Source organism: Pongo pygmaeus, chromosome 19, assembly GCF_028885625.2.
Source record: "Pongo pygmaeus isolate AG05252 chromosome 19, NHGRI_mPonPyg2-v2.0_pri, whole genome shotgun sequence".
NCBI lineage: Eukaryota > Metazoa > Chordata > Mammalia > Primates > Hominidae > Pongo > Pongo pygmaeus.
Window position 1 is genome coordinate 4,309,242 of NC_072392.2, and position 23,885 is coordinate 4,333,126.

General features: G+C 56.5%; 1 protein-coding gene across 3 annotated transcripts in view; it reads left to right on the top strand.

The window, feature by feature from the left end:
• The window catches only part of SPNS2 (SPNS lysolipid transporter 2, sphingosine-1-phosphate), a 39,473-nt gene extending 15,886 nt beyond the window's left edge, over window positions 1-23,587 (top strand). For 2 of the 3 annotated variants that reach the window (XR_008495192.2, XR_008495191.2), the window contains 11 exons: window positions 10,630-10,766; window positions 16,169-16,320; window positions 16,589-16,655; window positions 18,083-18,225; window positions 18,518-18,670; window positions 18,784-18,973; window positions 19,331-19,396; window positions 21,616-21,714; window positions 21,803-21,966; window positions 22,354-22,514; window positions 23,010-23,587. Coding sequence is in view for 1 of the 3 variants with exons in the window: in XM_054459323.2 (XP_054315298.1) it covers window positions 10,630-10,766; window positions 16,169-16,320; window positions 16,589-16,655; window positions 18,083-18,225; window positions 18,518-18,670; window positions 18,784-18,973; window positions 19,331-19,396; window positions 21,616-21,714; window positions 21,803-21,966; window positions 22,468-22,510 (1,214 nt within the window). In the remaining 2 variants the exon portion in view is untranslated. The remainder of the gene's footprint in view (window positions 1-10,629; window positions 10,767-16,168; window positions 16,321-16,588; window positions 16,656-18,082; window positions 18,226-18,517; window positions 18,671-18,783; window positions 18,974-19,330; window positions 19,397-21,615; window positions 21,715-21,802; window positions 21,967-22,353; window positions 22,515-23,009) is intronic. The other variant, XM_054459323.2, reaches the window with a different exon arrangement.
• The last annotated feature ends 298 nt before the right edge of the window (window positions 23,588-23,885 follow it).

Genomic DNA, 23,885 nt, shown 5'->3' on the forward strand with positions numbered 1-23,885 from the left:
GGGACTTTGGGGCTCAGAGAGAGGGGTTGCGATGGTTCGCAGGCTCAGGTGAGACTTGACTGTGCTAGGATGGGGCAGGGCTGTGTGGTCCAGTATCCCCTATAGGTGGCCAGGTCCCTGCCCTGGCAGACATCATGTTTTCCCAGGCCATGAGCCCAACCCTTCCCCTACCCCTTCCTGGGTCTCCCTGGCTAGGCCGGAATAAGTCTGCCTGCCCTGCCGCCTGAGACAGGTTCCTCTAGCCCTCTGGGCTGTGTGCATGCAGTGACCAGCACTTCAGCCGGGAAATGGAGTTCCAGCCACATGGGTGCATGGGAAGGAGTGGGCTGCCAGGCTGGCAAGGAAAGGGTGGGAGAAGGCCTAGCTGCCCAACCCCTGCCCTGTGTGGCCCCTGACTCACTGGGGACCTGGCCCGAGCCTCATCCCCCTCCTGGTCCCGGCCTCACTGCCTCATCTGGAGCAAGGCTCTACCCTATGCATCCTCCATTTAATGCCCACTGAGCATGATTGGGGCCAGCACAGCCCAGGGAGGGGGCGGGAGGTACAGGGAATGGTGGGGAGGGTCACAGGCCGGGCAGGGGGTGGGGGGCTCGACTCAAGTCAGGTGTGAAGGTTCCCTGGTTCTTTCTGCGGTTCTGTCCCAGGCTGGCTTCTCGGGCTCATGAAAGAGAAGTCACTCTGTCCCTCCTCATCCCAGTGGCCTGGCTGGAGGTGGACAAAGCACACACAGGCATTGTCTTGTTTCATTCTTCCAGTAACCCCACGGGCTCCGTTTGTCAGCTTCACTTACCAGATACAGGGACAAAGGCCCAAGACAGGGAAATAGCTTGCTCGAGGGCTGGCAGTGGAGAGCAGCCGGCCTGGAATAGGGACCTGGGCCTCTGCCTCTGCTGCCCACAGGCCGGGGGTGGGGGGGCCTGGATGCCTGGCATCTCAGTGTCCCCGGGGTGGGGGCCTGTGGGCCATGGTGAGAATTGCCGGCATTCTCAGGGACCCTCTAGTCTGTACACCATGGCCCTCACCTGTCACCTACCCCGGTACAGCTAGGATGGCTCCCCAGGGTGCCCTCACCCCTTCGGCCACCTAAGCCAAGAAGCCAGTCGAGTAGACCATGATGTGACTCAGTGGACAACTAGGCAAGTCACATAATTGGCCTGTGTCCCAGGCACCTGTGCCTTCCCCAAGCCCGATAAGGTTGGAGCCAGGTGGAGGGCGCCAGCCAGGTGTTGGTGCTTGCCCAGATCAAAGGGCCAGGGCTGAGAGCTGGGCTGCCTGCTTATTTGTGGGCACCAGGGCTGCTGGGCCAGGAGACAGGGAGCAGGGGTGGCTGAGGGTTAGGCCTGGGCTTGCCCCTGCTGTTTCCCTCTTGGGACCAGGCACGAAAACTGCTGAGGATGAGCCCACTTTCAGCAGCCCCTTTGCAGATTAGATGGCTGCTGGTTTGGACCTGGCCCCTGGACCCCCTGCAGGAGCCATATCTCAGCCTCTCTGAAAGCCCACAGCAGAATTACAGCTCATAGGCTGGGCGCCTATGGCTCACGCCTGTCATCCCAGCACTTTGGGAGGCTGAGGCAGGTGGATCATCTGAGGTCAGGAGTTCGAGACCAGCCTGTCCAACATAGTGAAACCCCATCTCTACTAAAAATACAAAAATTAGCCAGGTGTGTTGGTGGGTGCCTGTAATCCCAGCTACTCGGGAGGCTGAGGCAGGAGAATCGCTTGAAGCCAGGAGGCGGAGATTGCAGTGAGCCGAGATCGCGCCATTGCACTCCAGCCTGGGTGACACAGTGAGACTCTATCTCTCTCTCACACACACACACACACACACACACACACACACACAAACGCTCATAGGTTTTGCTGTTTTGGGAAATCAGGAGTCCCCATGGTCTACACCTAGAGAAGCAGCTGCCACTGAACCTACTGCCTGGCAGGCTGTGTGCTGGGCTCTGCCCAGACTCAGTTCTCACCCTCAGGTAGATTCCCTCTATCTATGGGGGCAGAAAACGTATCATCAAGTCACCACCCAGGCACAGGGGGCTGTGGGAGCCTGGGTGGACGGCAGAGAGCGTGCACCTAGCTCTGGCTGGTGGCAGGTGGAGAACACTTCCCTGAGGAAGAGACGTTTGAATGGGGCTTTGAAGGATGAGTTAGAGTTTGTAGTCAGTGTGTGAGATCGAGTAGATGTGTGAAGCCCTCCTTTCCCCTCCACGCTAGATAAAATATGCCAAGAAAACATGTTGAAATTACAAAGCTGAGCTTGACAGCTAAAGCTAGCAGGGAAATTCCCAGATGCCAGAAGCAGAGAGCTGAACTCAAAAACCGGAGTGGGAGCTAGAATTGAAGCCAAGTGACGCAGAGTGTTCAGGGACCAGATAAATGTCTTCGAAGCTTGTTAGAGTATTTTCAATATAAACATTTTTATCATGAAAAATTTTAAACAGACATAAAAAGTAGTGAGAATGGCGCAACAAACTTCCATAGAACACATCACCCAGATTCATCAAGGGAACGCCCGCCTGGCTCAGTTTCCGGGCCTGGGGTTTCTTCGTTCTAACCATGGGATGATTTCGTTTCCATCCAAGCTTCCTGATTCCAAGCTGTGTCCCCAGGCTGGTGGGTAGTTTTTCTGGTAGAGTTCCCTTTCAAGAATGGGCATTTCCCACCTGGCTCTGGCTTTATGCAGAAAGCCTGGTTCCAGCCCCTGCTCCGTACAGGCCTGGGGCTTCCACTTCCTTCCCCATAGAGGCCCCCTGTGTTTCCAGGGACGCCGGCAGAAGCAAATCCCAAACAATTCCTTAGGGAATTCTTCATGACCCAGAGCCTGCATGGGACACAGGGGACAATTTCCAATGAAGACAAACTCAAATTCGAAATTAATAGAGCAGGCCGGGCACGGTGGCTCACACGTGTAATCCCAGCACTTTGGGAGGCCGAGGCAGGTGGATCACCCGAGGTCAGCAGTTTGAGACCAGCCTGAACCAACATGGTGAACCCCATCTCTACTAAAATACATAAATTAGCTGGGCGTGGTGTGGGCGCCTGTAATCTCAGCTACTCACTCGGGAGGCTGAGGCAGGAGAATCGCTTGAACCCAAGAGGTGGAGGTTGCAGTGAGCCGAGATCACACCACTGCAGTCCAGCCTGGGTAACAAGACCAAGACTCCGTCTCAAAAAAAAAAAAAAAAATTCATAGAGCACACAGTTCTCCCTCATTTTTTTGAGAGGGAGTCAGCTGACTCTGAAGATGGGAAAACAGACTCGTCGCAAAGGGACTTTAAAATTAGGTGTGTTTAATATTCAAAGCTCTAAAGGAAAGGGTAGGATTTGTAAGACAAGAACAGAACATTATGAAAAGAGAACCGGAAAATGTTTAAAAGACTAATATTCAAAAATACTAGAAGTGAAAAATATGTATTAAAATAAAAAATGGAATAATTAGGTGAGTTAATGAGTAGACTAAACCTAGTTGAAAAGAAAAGTGAATTAGAAGCTAGATCTGAGGAAATCAGCATCAATGCAACACAGGGAAGGACGAGGGAGAAGGAAGGCTGTTTGTGGTGCTGCCTGACTCGGGTGGCCTGTGGCCCATTGGCCATGGGTTGGTGTATGGGGAGAACAGAAGGAGAAGAGGCTGGACAGTGAGCAGGGTCTGACCGTGAAAGGCTTGAAGGCCAAGATAAGGCATGTAGATTTTGTCTTGGGGCAGTAGGGAGACAGAGAAGGTTTTGGAGCAGGGCAGTCCATGTAAAATGTGTGTCTCAGGCTGGGTGCGGTGGCTCACGCCTGTAATCCCAGCACTTTGGGAGGCCGAGGCGGGCGGATCATGAGGTCAGGCGATTAAGACCATCCTGACTAACATGGTGAAACCCCGTCTCTGCTAAAAATACAAAAAATTAGCCAGGTGTGGCGGGCACCTGTAATCCCAGCTACTCGGGAGGCTGAGGCACAATCGCTTGAACCTGGGAGGCCGAGGTTGCAGTGAGCTGAGATTGCACCACTGTGCTCCAGCCTGGGCAATAGAGCGAGACTCCATCTCAAAAAAAAAAAAAAAAGATGTGTGTCTCAGGATATTCATTCTGGGACCAAGTGTGGGAAGCGGCAGCAGAGGAAGCTGAAGGCTACTTAGGGCCGGGGTTTGTAGGCTCACTAGGAAGTGCCAGGATGGGGATGGGGGAACGGAGGGAGAGTGGGGACAGAGGAAGAGCCAGCTCAGACCGAAACCAGACAGTGCCTCTGTTTTGGGGGTAAGTCTCCTTCTGGCCGTTCTCCCCTCCCCTCTTTGGCCAGCCCAGCGACTCTTGCTTCAGCAGACTTGGGTTCTGCAGGCACAACCAGGCAGCCCCTGCGGCTGTTCCCCAAAGCCCTCCTTTTCAAGGGGTGGCCCCAAAACCTCACTCACCCTGAGGCCTGAGAGGCCAATACAGGGTTTACATCCTGAGTAGGGGATCACGGAGCAGGTGTTCCCATCCTTCCACGGGGAAGTCTGAGTGTGGTGAGCTTTCAGGCGCTGACGGGGCAATCTGTCCTGAGCGTTCTCCGTCAGCTTGGCCAGCCCAGGCCACCCCTTGGATGGCAGAGCCTGGCCCCTGCCCCACCCATGCCTGCCTGAGCACCCTCCATGCCCACAGGATGTGGAGGATGGCGGGTCTTCTCCAAATAACAGATCGGCCACGTAAAAATAGCCGTGGTTCAGCCCAGGCCAAGGCAAGGGCTGAATGCAGGCTCCAAGGCCACAGAGTGGGGGCTCAGGGCTCCCCCAAGCTCAGACTTGCCCTTTCCTGCTCCAAAACTGCCTTCTGGGGTCATGCGGGCCATGTGTGCCATGGGGATGGCTCCCCTGACCATGGACAGGGGTCCTGGGGCTGCCCACCAGGACACCGAGTGCCCGTCGGGGTTCTGAGCTCTGGGCTGCCGTGAGAGGTGGACGGCACTGGCTTTCTGACGGCCTCCTGCCAGCCCGGCGAGGAGAAGGGAGTGAGGCCCTGGCCCAAGACCCTGAGGCGGGCGGGCTGCTCTGACTCCTCCCTCCCTGCTGTCCCGGCCCTGCCCGCTCGGCCCTGGCTCCCTGCCCTGCCTCTCCATTGTCCTAGACCTGTGGGCTCAGCACACGTGAGCTGAGCGAGGGCTTCCCCACACCCTCCACAGGATGTCCCTGCGGGAACTGCTGGGAAAGCCGCCCCTACCAAAACCAGGGGTGGGGCTGCCAGTCTGCCCAGAAAGCTCTCCTCAAACAAACAAAGACCACGGGATTGAGGGGTGGTGGGCAGTGGAAGCTTCTAGCTTGGAGGCCCAGCCCAGGCTGGTCTTTATTCTCAGCAGAGTTGCCTGCTGGCCTCTGTGTCCCCATCGGACACAGTTCACATGGGCAAGGCTTCGCCTTTCCTGTCCCTTCTGCCAGGAACATTCTCTCAGCCCCCTCCCCATCCCTACCCTGATTGCGTTCAGGCCCCTCCATGGCCTGTGACCTCCAGGGGGCCAGGCGGGGTCCCCCCTCCTGTCTGTCCTGAGCAGAGAGAGGGCGGCAGTGATGGATCCCACCTCCCTCCTGACTCTGGACTGCCGTGTCCCAGGGGAAGACACTGAGGGGCAGGCAGGTCCAGACTGTGCCTTCCTAATTTGGTCTGTCATCTCGGGCAACTTCCTCCACCTCTTGGGGCCTCAGTGACCTCAGCTGTTAGATGGGGATGGACGTGGGGAGGATCAGGTGAGCTAAGGGCACGTAGGTGCTTGGGCAAGTTCAGCAGGCTGGGGCCGGTGGGTGGGGACAGGGCGTGCCAGCTTCTGCCAGGAGTCCATCTGCAGTCCTGGGGGCTTGTGCCCATCTGAGTGAGCAGCCAGAAACCAGTGAGGGGTTGAAAGAGCTAGGAAGGGCCTATGCTTCCTGCTCCACTGTGGGCAAGAGGGGACAATGGAGCATGATGGCCGGGGTCTGGCGAAGATCTGGGTCACGTCCCTCCAGCTCTTCTTTACCCCCCCGGGAGGGGGCTTTTTCAAGGGTCCCACCATGGTGTTGGGGAGCAGGGTGGAGAGAGCGCACTGTGGTTCTCTGTCACCTTCTAAACACCAAACCCTGTCCTGGTCTTTAGCCCCATCCTCCCTCCACAGCCTCATCTCTCGCTGCTTCCTCTTCAGCATCCTCAGGCCGTGGCCTGACCTGTCTCCTTGCTGTCCTCCACAGGCCCTGAACTTTCCCTGACCTTGGGAACATCAGCTGGGACCCTCCCCCTTCCCAGCATGGCAGTCTGGGCAGTGATTTAGAGCAAGGACTCTGGAGTCTGCCAAACTGGGGTTTAAATTCTGGCTCAGCCGCACACTAGCTGTGTGACATCACTGATTTTGGCCTCCATTGTCTCCTCTGTAAAATGAAGAGAACAGAACAAATGAGATCATCTGTGCATATGTCAAGGCTGCATCCTGGGCCTTGCCTATAATAAGTGCTCCATAAATAATAACTGCAGTTATTATGAACACTAAGCATCATGCCTCGTGAACCATTATACGACATTGCTGATAAGATCTGAAGTTTATATTTCAGTGTATATTCTTGATGTTAAGTATTATCGTAGCAGTTAACTCCTATGCGTGCTTCAGTGCCCAGCTTTGACACCACCACCTCCAGGAAGCCTCTCTTCATTATCCTGGCAGGATCTGGAGCTCCTTGGTGGTTCCCCAGCATAGGTTGTCCTTTAAACAAAGCAACCTATGAACAGGATCTGCCCCTGGCCAGACAGGGGGCAACTTCTCTTCTCATTCTTTCTGTCCACTTCCCACCTAGCACAGACAGGCACAGAGAGAACAATTCCTCCTCCTCTCCCTAACATGTGTCAGTCCTGATGCAACTGGAAATCTCCCTCCTGCCACATTCTGATCTGATCTCAGGCAGGTCCTTGGAGGCAGGCCCAGCAGGAAAAATTCTTTTTCTAAATGTGAGGCAATAATTTCTGCGTTGACTAATTTAAACAAGGGCCCAGTGTTGACCAAGGCCGGCCTGCTCTGGGCAGGGTGTGGCATTAAGCACCTTGCACGTGCTATCCAGCACCCAGACCCACCCTGGAGAGCTGCTATTTTTATCTTCATTTTACAGACGAGGATGTTGGCATGTTGGCGCTGGCTCGGGCCAGCTCATGAGAGTCAATTGTTAACATTTCAGGAATGGTGTGTGAGCTAGTCGTAAAATACAACCATTGTTAAAAACTAAACGATATCAGCTTACAATTAAATAATTAGAAACAAGGTAATAACTACTCAAAAGTCCTCACTTCCTAATTATCTTGCTGTGTTTAAGCGTTATCTGTGTTCCTATGGTGAGTGGCGTCTATTCTATTTGTGCAGTAGAAACACTGGACAATGGCATGTTCCTGCACATCCCTTTCCAACGCCCATCAGTGACACGACGTGAGTAGCTTGAACTCAGCCAGGGCGGAGTGTTTACACCACAGAAATGAGCAAACACGGCCGGGCACGGTGGCTCACCCCTGTAATCTCAGCACTTTGGGAGGCCGAGGCAGGAGGATCACCTGAGATCAGGTGTTTGAGACCAGCCTGGCCAACAGGGCAAAACCCCGTCTCTACTAAACATACAAAAATTAGCCGGGTGTGGTGGCAGGCGCCTATAATCCCAGCTACTCGGGAGACCGAGGCAAGAGAATCACTTGAACCCGTGAAGCAGAGGTTGCAGTGAGCCGAGATGGCGCCATTGCACTCTAGCCTGGGTGACAGAGTGAAACTCCATCTCAAAAAAAAAAAAAAAAAAGAAATGAGCAAACACGCCACATCGGGGCTCCCCTCACCCCTTTTTCAGAGCCAGTTAAACATTTATCAGCACACCACTGAAGGTGAGACACAGAAAGGCTGTAGCCTGACTGAGGTCACCTGCTGGGAAGGAGCAGAGGTGAATTTGAGCCCAGGGAGTGTGTCTCATGCCTGGATTTGTGCACCCACATGCTGATTCTACCCAAGGCCTCTGGAATTAAGTGGTCTGCTCATACACCCACCACCCATGCGCGCTCACTGGCCTGTTCTTGCTGGCGTAAGAGAGGGGCAGTCGCTCCTCCAGCCAGGTTCAGGGGAGCTCTGCCCGGCCCTCTCGCCTCTCTTTCACCTCTCTCTTTTCCTCCTTCCTCTCTCCCTCTTTCTCTTCTCTCAGGTCCCATCTCACCAGGGTCTCAGGCCCACGGAGGAGCAGCCAGGACCACGCACACATTCAGCCTGGCGGTCAGAGGCCAACTGGCTGCCGTGTCTGTCACTCCCAGCCTTTGTCTGGCCATCTGCCCATCAGCTGTGGGACTGCTTTCCAGGGGGAGGAATGGGGGGCCACCTCGCTGTGTGACCTAGGGTCTACCCTGCCTTGCTCTGGGCCTCTTCATCCCACCTGGGACCTCCAAGGCCCCTCCCATCACTGGCAGTGGCCTCCCTGTGGAATCTTCTAAACGTCTTGTTCTGGAAGAACAAAGCCAGGTCACAGCCTTTGCTCAACATGCCCTCATGTTTTCCTTTCTCACCCATGGAAGTCACAGTCATCACAGTGGGCTCCGGGGCCCCACCCCAGCCTCTTTCCTGCTCCTCCAACATGCTAAGTAAACTCCTGCCCCAGGGCCTAGGCACTTGCTGTTTTTGCCCCAATAATTGCATGATTTGTTTCCTTACCTCCTCCAGGTCCTGGCTGAAATATCCTCTTCTCTGACCGCTCTATTTAAAACTATGGTGGTCGGGTGCAGTGACTCACGCCTGTAATCCCAGCACTTTGGGAGGCTGCGGCAGGTGGATCATTTGAGGTCAGGAGTTCGAGACCAGGCTGGCCAACATGGAGAAACCCCACCTCTACTAAAAATACAAAAATTATCTGGGCGTGGTGGCAGGCGCCTGTCATCCCAGCTACTCAAGAGGCTGAGGCAGGAGAATTGCCTGAACCTGGGAGGCGGAGGTTGCAGTGAGCGGAGATCGCACCACTGCACTCCAGCTGCCTGAGCAACAGAGCAAGATGCTGTCTCACAAATAAAACATCAGCTAATTATATCAATAAATTTCTCTCAGCCAGGCGCGGTGGCTCACGCCTGTAGTCCCAGCACTTTGGGAGGCCGAGGCAGGCAGATCACCTGAGGTCAGGAGTTGGAGACCAGCCTAGCCAACATGGTGAAACCCCATCTCTGCTAAAAATACAAAAATCAGCAGAGCGTGACGGTGCGTGCCTGTAATCCCAGCTACTCGTGAGGCTGAGGCAGAAGAATCACTTGAATCCAGGAGGCGGAGGTTGCAGTGAGCGGAGATTGTGCCATTGTACTCCAGCCTGGGTGATACAGTGAGACTCTGTCTCAAAAAATATAAAATTGTGGCATCCACTTGCTCTCACACACACCCTTCCAAGCTCCTGTTTCAGCCCCTCCCACCCTCTGTAGCACTTGCCACCATCTGACAAGCTGTGTTATTGATTTATTTCTTTATTGTCTATTTCTCCTCATTCGAATGAAAGCTCCATAGGGTAGGGTTTTTTGTCTCTTTTGTTGACTGATATATCCCAAACACCTAAAACGGTTCCTGGTGCATTGTAGGTACAAAAAAATTGTTGTTGTTGTTGAATGACAAGACGGTAGGATGGACAGATGGATGACAGTGTTTTCAGCCATTAGGAAAGGCCCTGCAGCGCGCTGGGAACGAGGGCAGCTGTGTGGTCTAGCAAGTGCGAAATCTGGAGTTCCAGGCCCAGTTCTGCCTGATTTGCTGTGTGACCTTGGGTAGATCCCTTCCCCTCTCTGAGCTTCTTTCCCAAGTAGAGCAAGGAGTGCAGTGTGGTAAAGTATAAGGACCACAGGCTCTGCAGTCAGACAGCTGGGGTCAGATCCCCACTGGAACATTTACTGCCTGTGGGGTCTTGGGCAAGTCACTCTCCCTCTGAGTCTGTCTCCGCATCTGTGAGGTGGGAGGGGGCTGGAAAGATACGTAATACATGAGATACAAAGATACGTGATGAGATATGGCTGGGTGCGGTGGCTCACACCTGTAATCCCAGCACTTTGGGAGGCCACAGTGAGTGGATCACTTGAGGCCTGGAGTTCAAGACCAGCCTGGCCAACATGGCAAAACCCCATCTCTACTAAAATACAAGGATTAGCCAAGTGTGGTGGCACGTGCCTGTAATGCCAGCTACTCAGGGGGCTGAGGCATAAGAATCGCTTGAACCCAGGAGATGGAGGTTGCAGTGAGCCGAGATTGTGCCACGGCACTGCAGCCTGGGTGACAGAGCGAGACCCTGTCTCAAAACAATAAAAATAAAATTTTTAAAAGATATGCGAGATATGACATGGTGAGCCCCTAGCATAGTGTCTGCCATGTAGGAAGTGTTCAATAAATAGATCTTGACTCTTTTAAAAAGTATCCAAAGGGCTCACCCAAACCTGGACAAACTGGGGGAACCGGACATACACGGAAGAGGATGGCGTCATGGACTTGCCTGACCTCGTAAGGCCTTTCCCACCTTCCTGGGGTGCAGGTCGGGCTGAGGTTTCCTCTCTGGGCTGCTTCCTTGGTCCCTTTGCTCCACAGACTCTTGGCCTCGAGCCGGTGTGAAATGGGCTGGGAGGCCGAGGCGCAGGGACCTGGGCCGCCCCTCAAGCTCTCCTCTCCCTGCAGTGTTCATCTGCAGCTTCATGGTGGCTGCCCCCATCTTCGGCTACCTGGGCGACCGCTTCAACAGGAAGGTGATTCTCAGCTGCGGCATTTTCTTCTGGTCGGCCGTCACCTTCTCCAGCTCCTTCATTCCCCAGCAGGTGAGGCCCAGCCCGGCTTCTCCCCAACCCCTCTGTCCTGGTCCCTCCGGTGAGTAGCTAGTCTTATTGGCCTGTTGAAGAATCCAGCCCGGGGCTTCCAGCTCCTTTGCTTGAACCCCACTGTCTTCCCAGTGCAGAAGGACGAGGTGGTCTTCGGGTACTTTTATAAACCAGCCCTGCGGCTGGGGCCTTCCCCACGCTGGCCTGACTGACAGCCTTCCAGCCCATGTGGCCTCCTGACTCTTTCTGAGCATCCCTCTGATTTGGGATGGATGCAAAGAACAAGTCTGGCCTAGGAGTGAGGGGCTTGCGTCCTAGTCCTGGCTCTGCCATTATCTGGCTGTGTGACCCTGGGGGAGTCACTACCCCTCTCTGGTTCTTGCTCAGTTTGTGCTTGGTCTGATGACCAGCTAACTTCTTGGATCGACATCCCAGAGAAACAAACATCAGTTCAACACAAACAAGAGTCTTCTCATTTAGCTCCCACAGGCCTGGGCTTGAATATCCCAACTTTGTTTCCTACTCAGCTTTGTGACCTGGAGGAACTTAATCTCTCTGAGCCTCAGTTTCCTCATCTTTAAAATGGGGATAATACTTCCCAACTCAAAGGTTGCCCTTGAGAAGTAGCTGAGCTGTGAAGGTCCAGACCCTGGAACACGGCGAGCGCTCAGCCAGTCATTGTTTCTGTTCCTCCTTCCAAAGATGAGACTGCTGCCTTGTGAGGTAGTGAGTTCCCCCATCTCGAGGCATATTCAAGCAGAGAGTGGCAATCACATGGCGGCTGCTATAGAGAAAGATGAAGGAAAAAGGGGAGAGCATGATCTGTCTTCAAGGAGCTTTCAGGATAGCCCTGTCCTTGGGAGCACCCAGCCTTCGGAGTAGGAAGATTTGACAGGAGCTCCTGTGCTCAGAGCCTTCAGGAGGTGTAGAAAAAGTGCTGAGAGTCCTCACTGAAGAGACAACAGTCTCTTGAAATCCATGGGGTCAGGGAAGGCTTCCTGGAGGAGGTGGCATTTGCACTGGGCAGGCAGGACTGTGAGATTAGGCCTTTTGGTGAAGGTAGCATGGGCAGAGGGAGCCAACCCACTGATGCAGAAATGGTGGAGTGTGTTGAAAGATTGAGGATTGGGCCAGGTGTGATGGCTCACGCCTGTAATCCCAGCTCTTTGGAAGGCCAAGGCGGGTGGATCCCCTGAGGTCAGGAGTTCGAGACCAGCCTGGCCAACATGGAGAAACCCCATCTGTACTAAAAATACAAAAATTAGCCGGGCATGGTGGTGCATGCCTATAATCCCAGCTACTTGGAAGGCTGAGGCAGGAGAATCGCTTGAACCTCGAAGGCGGAGGTTGCAGTGAGCAGAGATCGCACCACTGCACTCCAGCCTGGGTGACAAGAGCAAAACTCCATCTCAAAAAAAGAAAAAAAGAAAGATTGAGGATTGCATTTTCACTGGAAGGAAAGCAGGGACTGGGTCATGGAGAACCTTGAATGCCAGGCTAGAGGGCCTGGGCTTCCTTCTGTGGCAGTGCTGAGCTCTGGAAAAGTTTGAAGAACAATGGCGGGGTCAGATTTGGGTTTATGGTGGGGACACTGGAGGGAGAGCAGAGAGAATCAGCAGGTTTGCCAAGGACATCCTTGCTTCATGGGGGAGGGTCAGGTCAGGAAAAGCTCCAGGCCCAGGATGGCAAGCAGAACCTGGTGGCCACAGTCAAAAATAAAGACTGGACCAGAAGCCTCTAGGGCCCCTCAGGACCTCGTCTTGCCCCTGGTCACCAACCTCTGAGGCTGCTCCTGGGACTGACCAGTAAGTCTAGGACCACCATGCCAGGTCCGGGTCCATCTCTGGGTGTGTGGAAGGAGACAGAAGATAAGCAAAGGCAGAGAGAGAAACAGGTCACCTCCAATGAATCCATAAATGAATTGCAACACAATTTGCATCCCATAGGGGTTTCTGGTAGACCTTGGCAATGTGATTCTGAAGTTAATTTGGCAGAGAAAATGCCCAGGAACAGCCAAGAACATTGTGAAAAAATAGCAGTGAAAGGGGATTTGCCTCTCAGTTATCAAAATACAGTGATTGTAACTAAAACAGCAGAGGGATGGACTAAGATCAATGAGCCAGAGTCCTTATTTCTGTGGGGATTTAGTGTAGGATGAAAGTTGCATCTCAAATGAGTGGTTTGGGAAGAACTATCTATCCATCTGGATTGAAAGAAAAGTTTGGCCTGTGTTTCAAACCATCTTGCAGAATAAAGTCCCGATAGGGGAAAGTAAAGCAAAAAGCAAGCTCTTAAAATCTAGAACTATAAATCAACAAGAAAAAGACAACTAACTCAGTAGAAAAACGGGCAAGGGATAGCTACAGACAGTTTCAGGAGAAGATACCCAAATGGCCAATACGTGTAGGAAGAGACAGTGCTCAGCTTCTCTAGTAATCAGGGAAATGCAAATTAGAACAACAATGAGATACCATTTCACACCCGTCAGATTGGCAACAATTAAAAAGGCTGACAATACCAAGTGTGATCAAAGCTGTGGGGAATCGGGGACTCCAGCCCTGCTGGTGGGAGTGTAAATTGGTAGAGCCTCTTTGGAGAGCGAAACGGCAGGATATTGTAAAACTCTGTTTATCTCCCATGGCCCAGCCTTCTACTTGGGGTATATACCCAAGAGAGAAACTCCAGCTTGTAGACACATGCATGTAGGAAGCACTGTAATAGCCAAAAAAAAAAGGAAGCAATCTAAATGACCATCACTGGGTGTGCACAGATTAATGGTGTATATGACTGTTTTTTTTTTTTTTTTTTAGACGGAGTTTCGCTCTTGTCGCCCAGGCTGGAGTGCAATGGCACAATCTGGGCTCACTGCAACCTCCGCCTCCCAGGTTCAAGCGATTCTCCTGCCTCAGCCTCCCAAGTAGCTGGGATTACAGGCACGCGCCACCACACCCAGCTAATTTTTGTATTTTTAATAGAGATGGGGTTTCACCATGTTGACAAGGCTAGTCTCGAACTCCTGACCTCAGGTGATCCACCTGCCTCAGCCTCCTAAAGTGCTGGAATTATAGGTGTGAGCCACCATGCCTGGCCCTGTGAGACTCAACAGGAAAAGAATGAACTAGATGTTAATTAACCAGCATAAATGGGTTTCAAAAAGATAAGAATGAGGGAGCAAAAGCAAGTTACAGGATAAGATGTGTGGAAGGTTTCCTTTCGTGTCCATTTTATTTTTAAATATTGTTTATTTTGAGACAGAGTTTCGCTCTTTCGCCCAGGCTGGAGTGCAGTGGCACAATCTCGGCTCACTGCAACCTCTGCCACCCCCTCCCCCACCACCGGGTTCAAGAGATTCTCCTGCCTCAGCCTCCTGTGTAGCTGCGATTATAGGCGCCTGCCACCACGCCCAGCTAATTTTTGTATTTTTAGTAGAGAAGGGGTTTCGCCATGTTGGCCAGGCTGGTCTCAAACTCCTGACCTCAGGTGATCCACTCGCCTTGACTTCCCAAAGTGCTGGATTACAGATGTGAGCCCACCATGCCCAGCCTTAAATGTGTTTTTGAGACAGGGTCTCGCTCTGTCACCTAGGCTGATATGCAGTGGTGTGATCACAGCTCACTGCAGGCTTGACTTCCTGAGCTCAACTGATCCTCCTGTCTCAGTTTCCTAAGTAGTTAGGATGCATCATGATGTCCTGCTAATTTTTATCTTTTCTTTTTTTTTTGAAATGGAGCCTTGCTCTGTCACCCAGGCTGGAGTGCAGTGGCGCAATCTTGGCTCACTGCAACCTCCACCTCCCGGGTTCAAGCAACTCTCTGCCTCAGCCTCTCCAGTAGCTAGGATCACAGGCGCCCGCCACCACGCCCAGCTAATTTTTGTATTTTTAGTAGAGATGGGGCTTCACTATCTTGGCCAGGCTGGTCTTGAACTCCTGGCCTTGTGATCCACCCGCCTTGGCCTCCCAAAGTGCTGGGATTACAGGCGTGAGCCACTGCGCCTGGCCTGATTTTTATCTTATTTTTAAATTTTTTTAGAGACAAGGCCTCACTGTTACCCAGGCTGGTCTCGAACTCCTGGCCTCAAGCAATCCTCCTGCCTCAGCTTCCTAAAGTGCTGGGATTATAGGCGTGAGCCCCCATGCCCAGCCTCATGTTTGTTCTTTAAAAGCACACAGGGGGCCGGATGTGGTAGCTCATGCCTATAATCCCAGCACTTTGGGAGGCCGAGGCAGGCAGATCAAGAGCAGCCTGGCCAACATGGCAAAACCCCGTCTCTATAAAAATTCAAAAATTAGCTGGGTGTGGTGTCGGGTGTCTATAATCCCACCTCCTCAGGAGGCTGAGGCAGGAGAATCGCTTGAACCCGGGGGGCAGAGGTTGCAGTGAGTGAGATCGCGCCACTGCACTCCAGCCTGAGTGACAGAGGAAGACTCCATCTGAAAAAAAGAAAAAAAAAAGAAATCAATGCAAAAGAGAAAAATGACCCAACAGAAAAACAGGCCGAGGCTGTAGGCAGGTGATTCCCAGGAAGAGAAACAGAGGTGAGGAGCTAAGGGCAAATGGGGAGATGGGGAGAGGGAGATGGAGAAAGAGAGACAAGCATGAAGGGGTCAGAGATGGGCCAGCCCAGGCAGCACCTGCAGGCACAGCAAGCCAGGAGCGAGGTGAGCGGATGGAGGGAAGTCAGGGAGACCCGGGGGAGGGCTGGACATGGGCGATGCTGGCCAGATGGGTGGCCAGGGTGGGGCTGGGGAAAGATGACCAGGCTGGGTTCTCAGGCCCCGGGCAGCTGGGGGATGGAGGGAACAGGTCCACATCAAAGGGATCATGCTACCAGCAGCTGGCAGGGCCCCACCCTTCCCCACTCAGCCGGGCTTTGCCCTTTGGTGTGTGCAGGAGAGGGGCTCTGGGTCCCCTGGGCTTCCCTGCCAACTCCCCACTCCCCACTTCACACTGGGCCCTCAGTGCTGCCAGGGTTGGCCCAGCCACCCGGCTTGGGAGAGACACACAGAGTGGAGGGTGGTGGCTTGAGGCTCCCGAAGTGGCGTCAGAACCAGGGAGGAGGTCTCCCAGTTGGTGGAGTAGTGGAGACATAGGCTTGTGTCCCCAGTGCCTATGAGGACAGAGGGGGCCTGCCTGGGCCATACCACTCTCAAGCTGGGATAGTCCCGTCCCATACCAGCACTGGGCCGGCCAGGCCCTGTCAGACCCACTATACAGAGGGGCAAACTGAGGCCCGGAGTGGCTGGGGGAGGTGGTCTTTACGGAAGTGCAGCCCACCAGCACCCTCACCCTTCTCTCCCCTGGCTCCTGGGCCCTGCAGGAGGAGGGAGCAAAGTGGGAACTAGGGATGAGAGGCAGACGGCAGGTAGTCGGTCCCCCAGCATCCTCCACCCCTCCCCACAGTACTTCTGGCTGCTGGTCCTGTCCCGGGGGCTGGTGGGCATCGGTGAGGCCAGCTACTCCACCATCGCCCCCACTATCATTGGCGACCTCTTCACCAAGAACACGCGTACGCTCATGCTGTCCGTCTTCTACTTCGCCATCCCACTGGGCAGGTGAGAGCCGGAGATGCCAGGGTCTGGGTGAGGATCTGGGCAAGGTTCCCTTGGACTTCTGAGTTCTCCCACTCCCTGGGGTTCTAGCCGAGGCAGGTGCCCTCGAGAGCTAAACATGTGAGTGGCCAGCCTTTGAGAAACTCCTGGACCTGCTCCCTGGCCAGCTGGCTGGGTGGGGAGGCTGGGCAGCCTGCCTTGCAGACCAGTGGGCACTCCCTGTCCCCAGCCCCTGTCTCTGCTCAGCCTGACGTGTGTCTCTTCTCTGCAGTGGCCTGGGCTACATCACTGGCTCCAGCGTGAAGCAGGCAGCCGGAGACTGGCACTGGGCATTGCGGGTAAGCCCTACGTCCCTTCCCATGAGGACACCCTCCAGTCCAGACCTCGCCCCAGGGTTGCCCAGAGATGTAGTCCAGGCTAGGACCTAGGCCTCCAGGATTCCTCCCCCAGCTGCCTAGACTCTGAAATCCCTGCCCTTCCAGATTAGTCCAGATTGAGGTGTCAGAGCCAGACACAGCCCCGCCGCCCTCAGGGCCCACAAGCTGAGGGTTGGAATCTCCTGCCCGGGAGTCCCAGGTTGAGAGAACCAAGGATTCTCCCACCACGTCAGGAAATTCCAGGTCCATGGCGGTGCTTCCTGCTTCCAGCCCTGGCGCTGTGCTAGGGTAAGGCTGGGACAAGACCTCTGTGTGGGGGCCCCAGGATCTGGAGCCACTTCCTGTCTCACTGGGTTTGGGGCAAGTTACCAAGGCCCCAGGACAGTGCAATCGGAGGAAACAGAGATCCCCCGTCTCTCGGAGGAGCGGAAGCTTAAGACAAAGTGTTTTTTCCTAAAAGCAGGAAGGAAGCGGCCTCCGTGGAATTTCTTAGTGGGGGGGAGATGGGGGGGCGAGAGGGAGGTGGCAGGCAGAGGAACTCCCCAACCCAGGGGCTCCCAGTCCCGGGGGCATGGGGGAGAGTGTTCTGCGGGGCTGGTGAGATGGAATCCAGGCTGCCAGGATGTCACCCTCCCACCCAGAGAGAAGCCTGGGGCCTTGGAGGTTCTGTTCTGGAAAATGGGCTGGACACGGGGAAGATCCAAAAGGGCTCGTGAGCCTCTGTGGGGCCTGCATCGGCTCCCCACCAAATGCCAGCCCACTTGATCTGTCAGTCCGACGCTTCATACCCAGACAGCACCTTCCCAGGGCCCCACGGCTGAGGAACCTACTTGGGGAACCTGCTCCAGGAATTCTCTCCTCCCTCAAAGTCATCATCCCATCTGGCTATCTACTTATTTTCCATCCGTCTGTCCATCCATCCACCGTCCAACCGTCCGTCCATCCATCCATCCATCCATCGGTCCGTCCGTCCGTCTATCCACCCGTTCATCCATCCACTCATCTATCTGTCCATCCATTCATCCGTCTGTCCATCCCTCCATCTATCTGTCCATCTCTCCATCAACCTCTTTAGCCGTCTCTTCTCTATCTATCCACCCACTGCTCCACTCACCCACCCCTCCTTCTTCCTTCAGTCTGTCTGGCTTCCCTGCACCCTCCCCCCCCTGGTCCTGCCCCTGGTCTGGACAGGCCATCTCAAGCCTCCAGTCTCCTGACCGACCTCAGCCCCAGCTTTTCTCAGCAGCCCAGTTAGGAAGGCTGGGCAGATACCTGCTCAGAGGAGAAACCTATGGCCCAGAGAAGGCATGGCTTGCCTGAGTCCCTCCTTCTGCAGCAGGGATGAGGCTCACTGGGCCCTGGTGTCCTAACTTCCTGCTCCCTGGCAGGTGTCCCCCGTCCTGGGCATGATCACAGGAACACTCATCCTCATTCTGGTCCCAGCCACTAAAAGGGGCCATGCCGACCAGCTTGGGGACCAGCTCAAGGCCCGGACCTCATGGCTCCGAGATATGAAGGCCCTGATTCGAAAGTGAGTACCGCGGGAAAGGGTGTGGCGGGAAGAGAGAGGGGTGCTGAGATGAGAGGGCCTGTCCCTGCATGGCAGCCCACCAGCACCCTCAGCCAGACACCCCACCTCTGCTGTCTCAGTGCTGGGAGAGACATTTTGGCCCCAGAATCAATTATTCCTGCAGCCTGAACCCTCACCCCTGGAGCCTGTAAGACGAGGCATTTGGGGCCTCCTGTTCCCGCAGTGCATGGGGCTGCCTATGGGAGCTGAAGGAGGTCCCTGAGCTCAGTGTCACTGCCTGGCCTCTCCCCAGCCGCAGCTACGTCTTCTCCTCCCTGGCCACGTCGGCTGTCTCCTTCGCCACAGGGGCCCTGGGCATGTGGATTCCGCTCTACCTGCACCGCGCCCAAGTTGTGCAGAAGACAGCGGAGACGTGCAACAGCCCACCCTGTGGGGCCAAGGACAGGTGCGGCCCCGCGGGGTGGGCCCGTGGCTGGCGAGGGACCTCGGACAGGAGAGCCCCTCAGCCTTAGCCCTGAGCCGCCTCAACTCATGCCCCACTGTCCTCTGTCCCCACAGCCTCATCTTTGGGGCTATCACCTGCTTTACGGGATTTCTGGGCGTGGTCACGGGTGCAGGAGCCACGCGCTGGTGCCGCCTGAAGACCCAGCGGGCCGACCCACTGGTGTGCGCCGTGGGTATGCTGGGCTCTGCCATCTTCATCTGCCTCATCTTCGTGGCTGCCAAGAGCAGCATCGTAGGGGCCTATGTGAGTGCAGCGGGGGGAGGGCAAGGGTGCTTGAGGGGAGCTGGGCCTGGGCTGCAGGAGGGTCTGGAACAGGACATTCGGTCTGACTTGCTGGATGTTCCCTTCCCTCGGGGAGGCTCCTGTTCTCTGGCTGCCCCTGGTCATCCCCAGCCTGGCCACAGCCTGGCCAGGGCCTCTGGGTGCCTCAGGGCCAGGGGCATGGCTTGAAGTCTCTGGATAGCCCGTGAATGGATGTGGGCCCAGGAGGGGTGTGAGGTTTTGTGGGCTTCCTGCCAGCAGCCAGTGTGTAGGGAGCAGAGGCTGCGGCTGCTGCGGATGGAGGGACCGCTGATGGTGGCTTTGCATTCTCCTGGGCAGATCTGTATCTTCGTCGGGGAGACGCTGCTGTTTTCTAACTGGGCCATCACTGCAGACATCCTCATGGTGAGCCAGGCAGGCCGAGGTCACCTTGTGCTGCTGACCCAGGCCTCTTGACCTCACAGGGTGCCTGGGGAGGGCGGGTGAAGGGGCAGGAGAGCTGGTAGGGGGTTGGGGGGAAGGCAGTCCTGCCAGGAATGTGAACCCAGAGGCAGGGAGGGGATCAGAGAGTTTGGGGTCTGCCTCTGGCCAGGGCTGGAAAACAGGGTTGGGCAGGCAGAGAGAGAGAGATGTGGAGACTGAGTGGGAGGGGGCGTCTCGAGGCTCAGGTTAGTGTCTGGGAGGCTGGCAGTGCCAGGCTGGCACTGAGGTGGTGCTGCCTGCCAGCCCTCCTCCCCCGCCGGGTCTGAGCATCCATAGGCTCTGCCCTCCCTACTCAGCCTGGCTCCCAGGCGTGCCTGTGGCTGGGGCCGGGCGGACAGAGGCTGTCTTCACAGGGCCAACAATGGGCTCTAGACCAGCCAGCCGGGGACAAAGGGCTGTCTGAGCAGCCAGCAGGGGCTTGTGTCCCTGGGTGGGGATGGGAGCACCCTGGGAGGAGCCAGGAGTGGGGCTAGGAATTCGTGGCCCTCTGGGGTTAGCAGGGGTGAGTGTGACACTTGGTCCCGTGCCCAGGGATCAGCCTGGCCAGGGTCACAAGGGGACAGGGGAGAATGTCTGGGAGGTGTCAGGGCAGGCTCTGGGGCAGAGAGGAAGGACTCGGGGGTGGATTCTCAGAGTGCCCAGGTTTGGGTGCCCCAGCATGGGACAGCCCGGGAGATGAGGCTGCCAGGCACTGCGGCCCCTGCTGGCTCCTGCACTTCAGGAAGCCTGCCTTGCCTCACCCCGAGCCTCCTGGCGTATGCGCTTCCCCATGGGGTGTCTCTCTGTGTCCTCCCAAGTCCAGGGGCTGGGGTGGTGGTGGGGAGGTCTGACGCAGCTCTGAGCCTCAGCACGGAGCCAGGCGGTGGCAGGGGTGCGCCAGGGTCACTGCACAGGCCCAGGGTGAAGGGAGGAGTGAGTCTGTGTGGATCAAGTACTCTTGGTTCTGGGCAGGACCCCCTCCCCTGTCTCCACCCCCAGGGAGCCCCCTGACAGCTGCCGGCAGGGTCAGGGTCCCGGGGAAATCGTGTCCCAGTTTATTAAGTGTCACAGTTTATTCCTGCTGGAAATGGAGCCACTCGTTTCATCAGATTCAGGCCCTTTTCCACCCATCCCCAACTCTCCCGCAACGGGGTGCCCTGTGGGTGCTGGCTGCTTGCACACAATGCCCACTAAGGCTGGCACTCCGAAGAGGCGAGGCAGCTAGAGCTGGGGGCACAGGGGCTGCCTGGGCACCCACAGAGCTGGCTGTGCCTGTCCCACCCCCACCCCAGCCCCTCCTGGCCTGCCCCGCTTTGAAGCGAACCTCCTGTGGGTTGGGGCCTGCTTGGTCTGATGGGGCTCTGGGGCCCAGCAGCGCCTGGCATCCGGTGCTAAGGGTGCCCGCGGGTGGAAGCGGAGGCTCTTCCAGGCAGGGGCCTGCCTCACCAGCTCCTGTCCCAGGCCAGTCGAGGCCTTGCCTGGTCCTCAGGGAGGGGAACCAAGATGGATCTTTAGCTTGATGGGAGGTGAGGACAAGTGGCTGTGGCTGGGGTTCGGGTTCCCTTGGGACCATGTGCCTCTCTGGACCTCAGTGTCCCCGTGACCCAGGGCCAAGGGCAGAAGCCAAGGCACCCTGGTCGCAGGAATGGAGCAGGAGCCGTGCTGGAGAGGTGGCAGCATGGCCGTTCCTGATGGCTCGGGTACTCCAAGGCTTGGAGGGCTCTGGGCTAATGGCCTCTAGTGACTGGCACCCGGGCAACCCCCAAAGTATCCTTCCTTGACCACACATAGCTGGGAGGGAGGTGAAGATTCCCATTTTGGAGGGGTGTCCTGGGGGCACAGCAGGTTTGAGGCCAATGATGCTTTCAGTATGGGGCAGGTCACAGTGGTCTGGGTTGGAGGTGTGGAAGCCCCTGGGGCTGAGAGGGTAACTGCACGTGTGGGTGGGTGGGAGGGGCTCAGGGAGGAGAGGGGTGGCTGGTGGGGTGGGCAGTAGAGGGGACTGTGGGGAGGAGGGCAGGGCCCAGGGGAGAGAGGTGTCAAGACACAGGGCACGAGTGAGTCTGAGGGTGTGGGGGCTTCAGAAGTGCCATGGCCCGGGGCTGGGGCCAAGTGAGTGAGCCTGGCTCCTCTGGCCACTGACCTGCCCGCCTGTTCCGCAGTACGTGGTCATCCCCACCCGGCGGGCCACTGCCGTGGCCTTGCAGAGCTTCACCTCCCACCTGCTGGGGGATGCCGGGAGCCCCTACCTCATTGGCTTTGTGAGTAGCCCTGGGGTGGGGCTGGCCTGGGGAGAATGGGGGGCTTCAGGAGGGCTCTGCCCTGACATCCACCCCCAAATCCTTGCAGATCTCAGACCTGATCCGCCAGAGCACCAAGGACTCCCCGCTGTGGGAGTTCCTGAGCCTGGGCTACGCGCTCATGCTCTGCCCTTTTGTCGTGGTCCTGGGTGGCATGTTCTTCCTTGCCACTGCTCTCTTCTTCCTCAGCGACCGCGCCAAGGCTGAGCAGCAGTGAGTGGGGGTGAGGGGAGGCCCTGCCGTGCCCGCTGGGAAGCAGGGACCATGAAAGCCACTGTGAGCGCTGCCCTGGGGTGGGTCGGGGAGGGTACAGACCTCTGATGGACCCAGTGGGTGACCTGGTTGCTGGGGTCCAGCCCTGGGGCCTTCCCGTGCCTCTGGGGCTCAGTGCCAGGGTCAGCCTGGAGTTGTGGGAAGCCACGGTGGTGTCTGGTGGATCCAGACTTGGGTTTGTCTCTGTACTTAGTGGTTTTCAAAGCTGGGACCCCTCCCCTTCCTCTTCCTCTCACTTTCTGACTTCTTTCTCCTTTCCTCTTTACTCCTCTCTCTCCCTCCTCTCCCGACCCCTGGGCTCTCCCATCTCCCCCTGGGGCTGACGAGGTCCCTGCCCAGCACCTCCGGTCAGCTGGCCCCCACGACGCGATGTGCCAGAGCAGTGCCCGGGCCCGGCCCTCGCTGATGCACCACCCTGACCCCCGCCCGTCTCTCCCCCAGGGTGAACCAGCTGGCGATGCCGCCCGCATCTGTGAAAGTCTGAGGTGGTGAGTGTAGGCTGGGAGGCCCGTGGGGGCTCCGTGTAGAAAGGGGAAGGCAACAGGGAGCACTTTTCCTCCAGAGTCACCTCCTACCCCAGCACATCCCACCAACCCTGGGCTTGGTCTCTGAAGATGTTGCCAGAATTTACTGATGGAGCCATGGGTGGGACAGCAGCCTGCTCCTTCCAGTAAATTAGCTCCCCTTTCCTTCCTTCCAAGGGCTGGGTGGGGCCTCGCATAGGTCAGGGCCAGGACTGGCCAGGAACTCCCCACTCTGTCCGGACTTCTGTTCTCCCAAATCCTCCTGGATGTACCAGGGCCTGACTCCTTGGCCCTTCCCTCTGGGAGCTATAGCTTCCCAGCAGCATGAGACCCAGAGTCACAGCCGCAAGTCCAGGGGAAGGCTTGCGTCTCCAAACAGCAAGAAAAGGGAAGAAGGGAGGGCAGCCTTGGCACGGGCCCCACTAAGCCCCACCACTGACCTGACACCCCTTTCCCCAGGTGCCATTGGGACAATGAAGAACCCACACTCCCACTTAGTCTGGGAGGTGTCCTACAGCATCAGGGACCGGCTGGGCTGCCCCAAAGCTTTCTGTGTGATCCACGGCTAGGCAACCACCCTCTCTGGCCCAGGCCTGCTGAGTGGCCCTGGCATCAAGAAGAGGCTGTGTCCTCAGTTGCCCTGGAAGGATGTGTGTGTTGGAGCCACACGGTTGGACAGATTCCCAGCCCTAGGTTTGGGCTGCAGGGCCCCTGGGGCCAAGCAAGAAGACAGCCCCAAGTGAGTGTCTGGGGAGAGCCTGGCCTGCCACCAGCTTATGTGATCCTGGGCAAGTCCCTGCCCTCGCTGGAACGAAGGGCCAGGGGGCTGGACTTTCCCACACACCGTGCTGGGCAGAGCACGATCTGCAGCTTTGAAGACTCAACAGACCCTGGACCATACAGAGAGCAGGTGGCCCAGGCCTCAGGACGGCAGTCCCGGCTTTGAGGCTCACGCGAGGGCCTGGTGTGCAGGGACCACTGCTCAGCTGGGCCTCGGACCTTGGGGATATTGGACTCAACCTGGCAAATGAAGCTGGGCGCCCAAGTCGCTGGGTACTCCCTGGAGGACACTGTCTCACTGTCTCGGGTTGGCTCCCAGCCTGAGGTCCCAGATGGGGACTGTTCTAACAAGTTGGCATCACCAGGCGTGAAGGCCCTGGCTGCAGCTGTACACCACCTGTGCCCCCAGGCTCAAGGCCTCTGGGGAGGTGCACACCAGCCCACCTCTACAGGGCTCCTCTCCCTGCCACCACCCCCCAAGCCAGGAATCCACTCCTTCCCCGAGGCTGAGCTGAGCCTTTTCCAGGGGCAGGGCCCAGGAGAGCATTCCCAGAA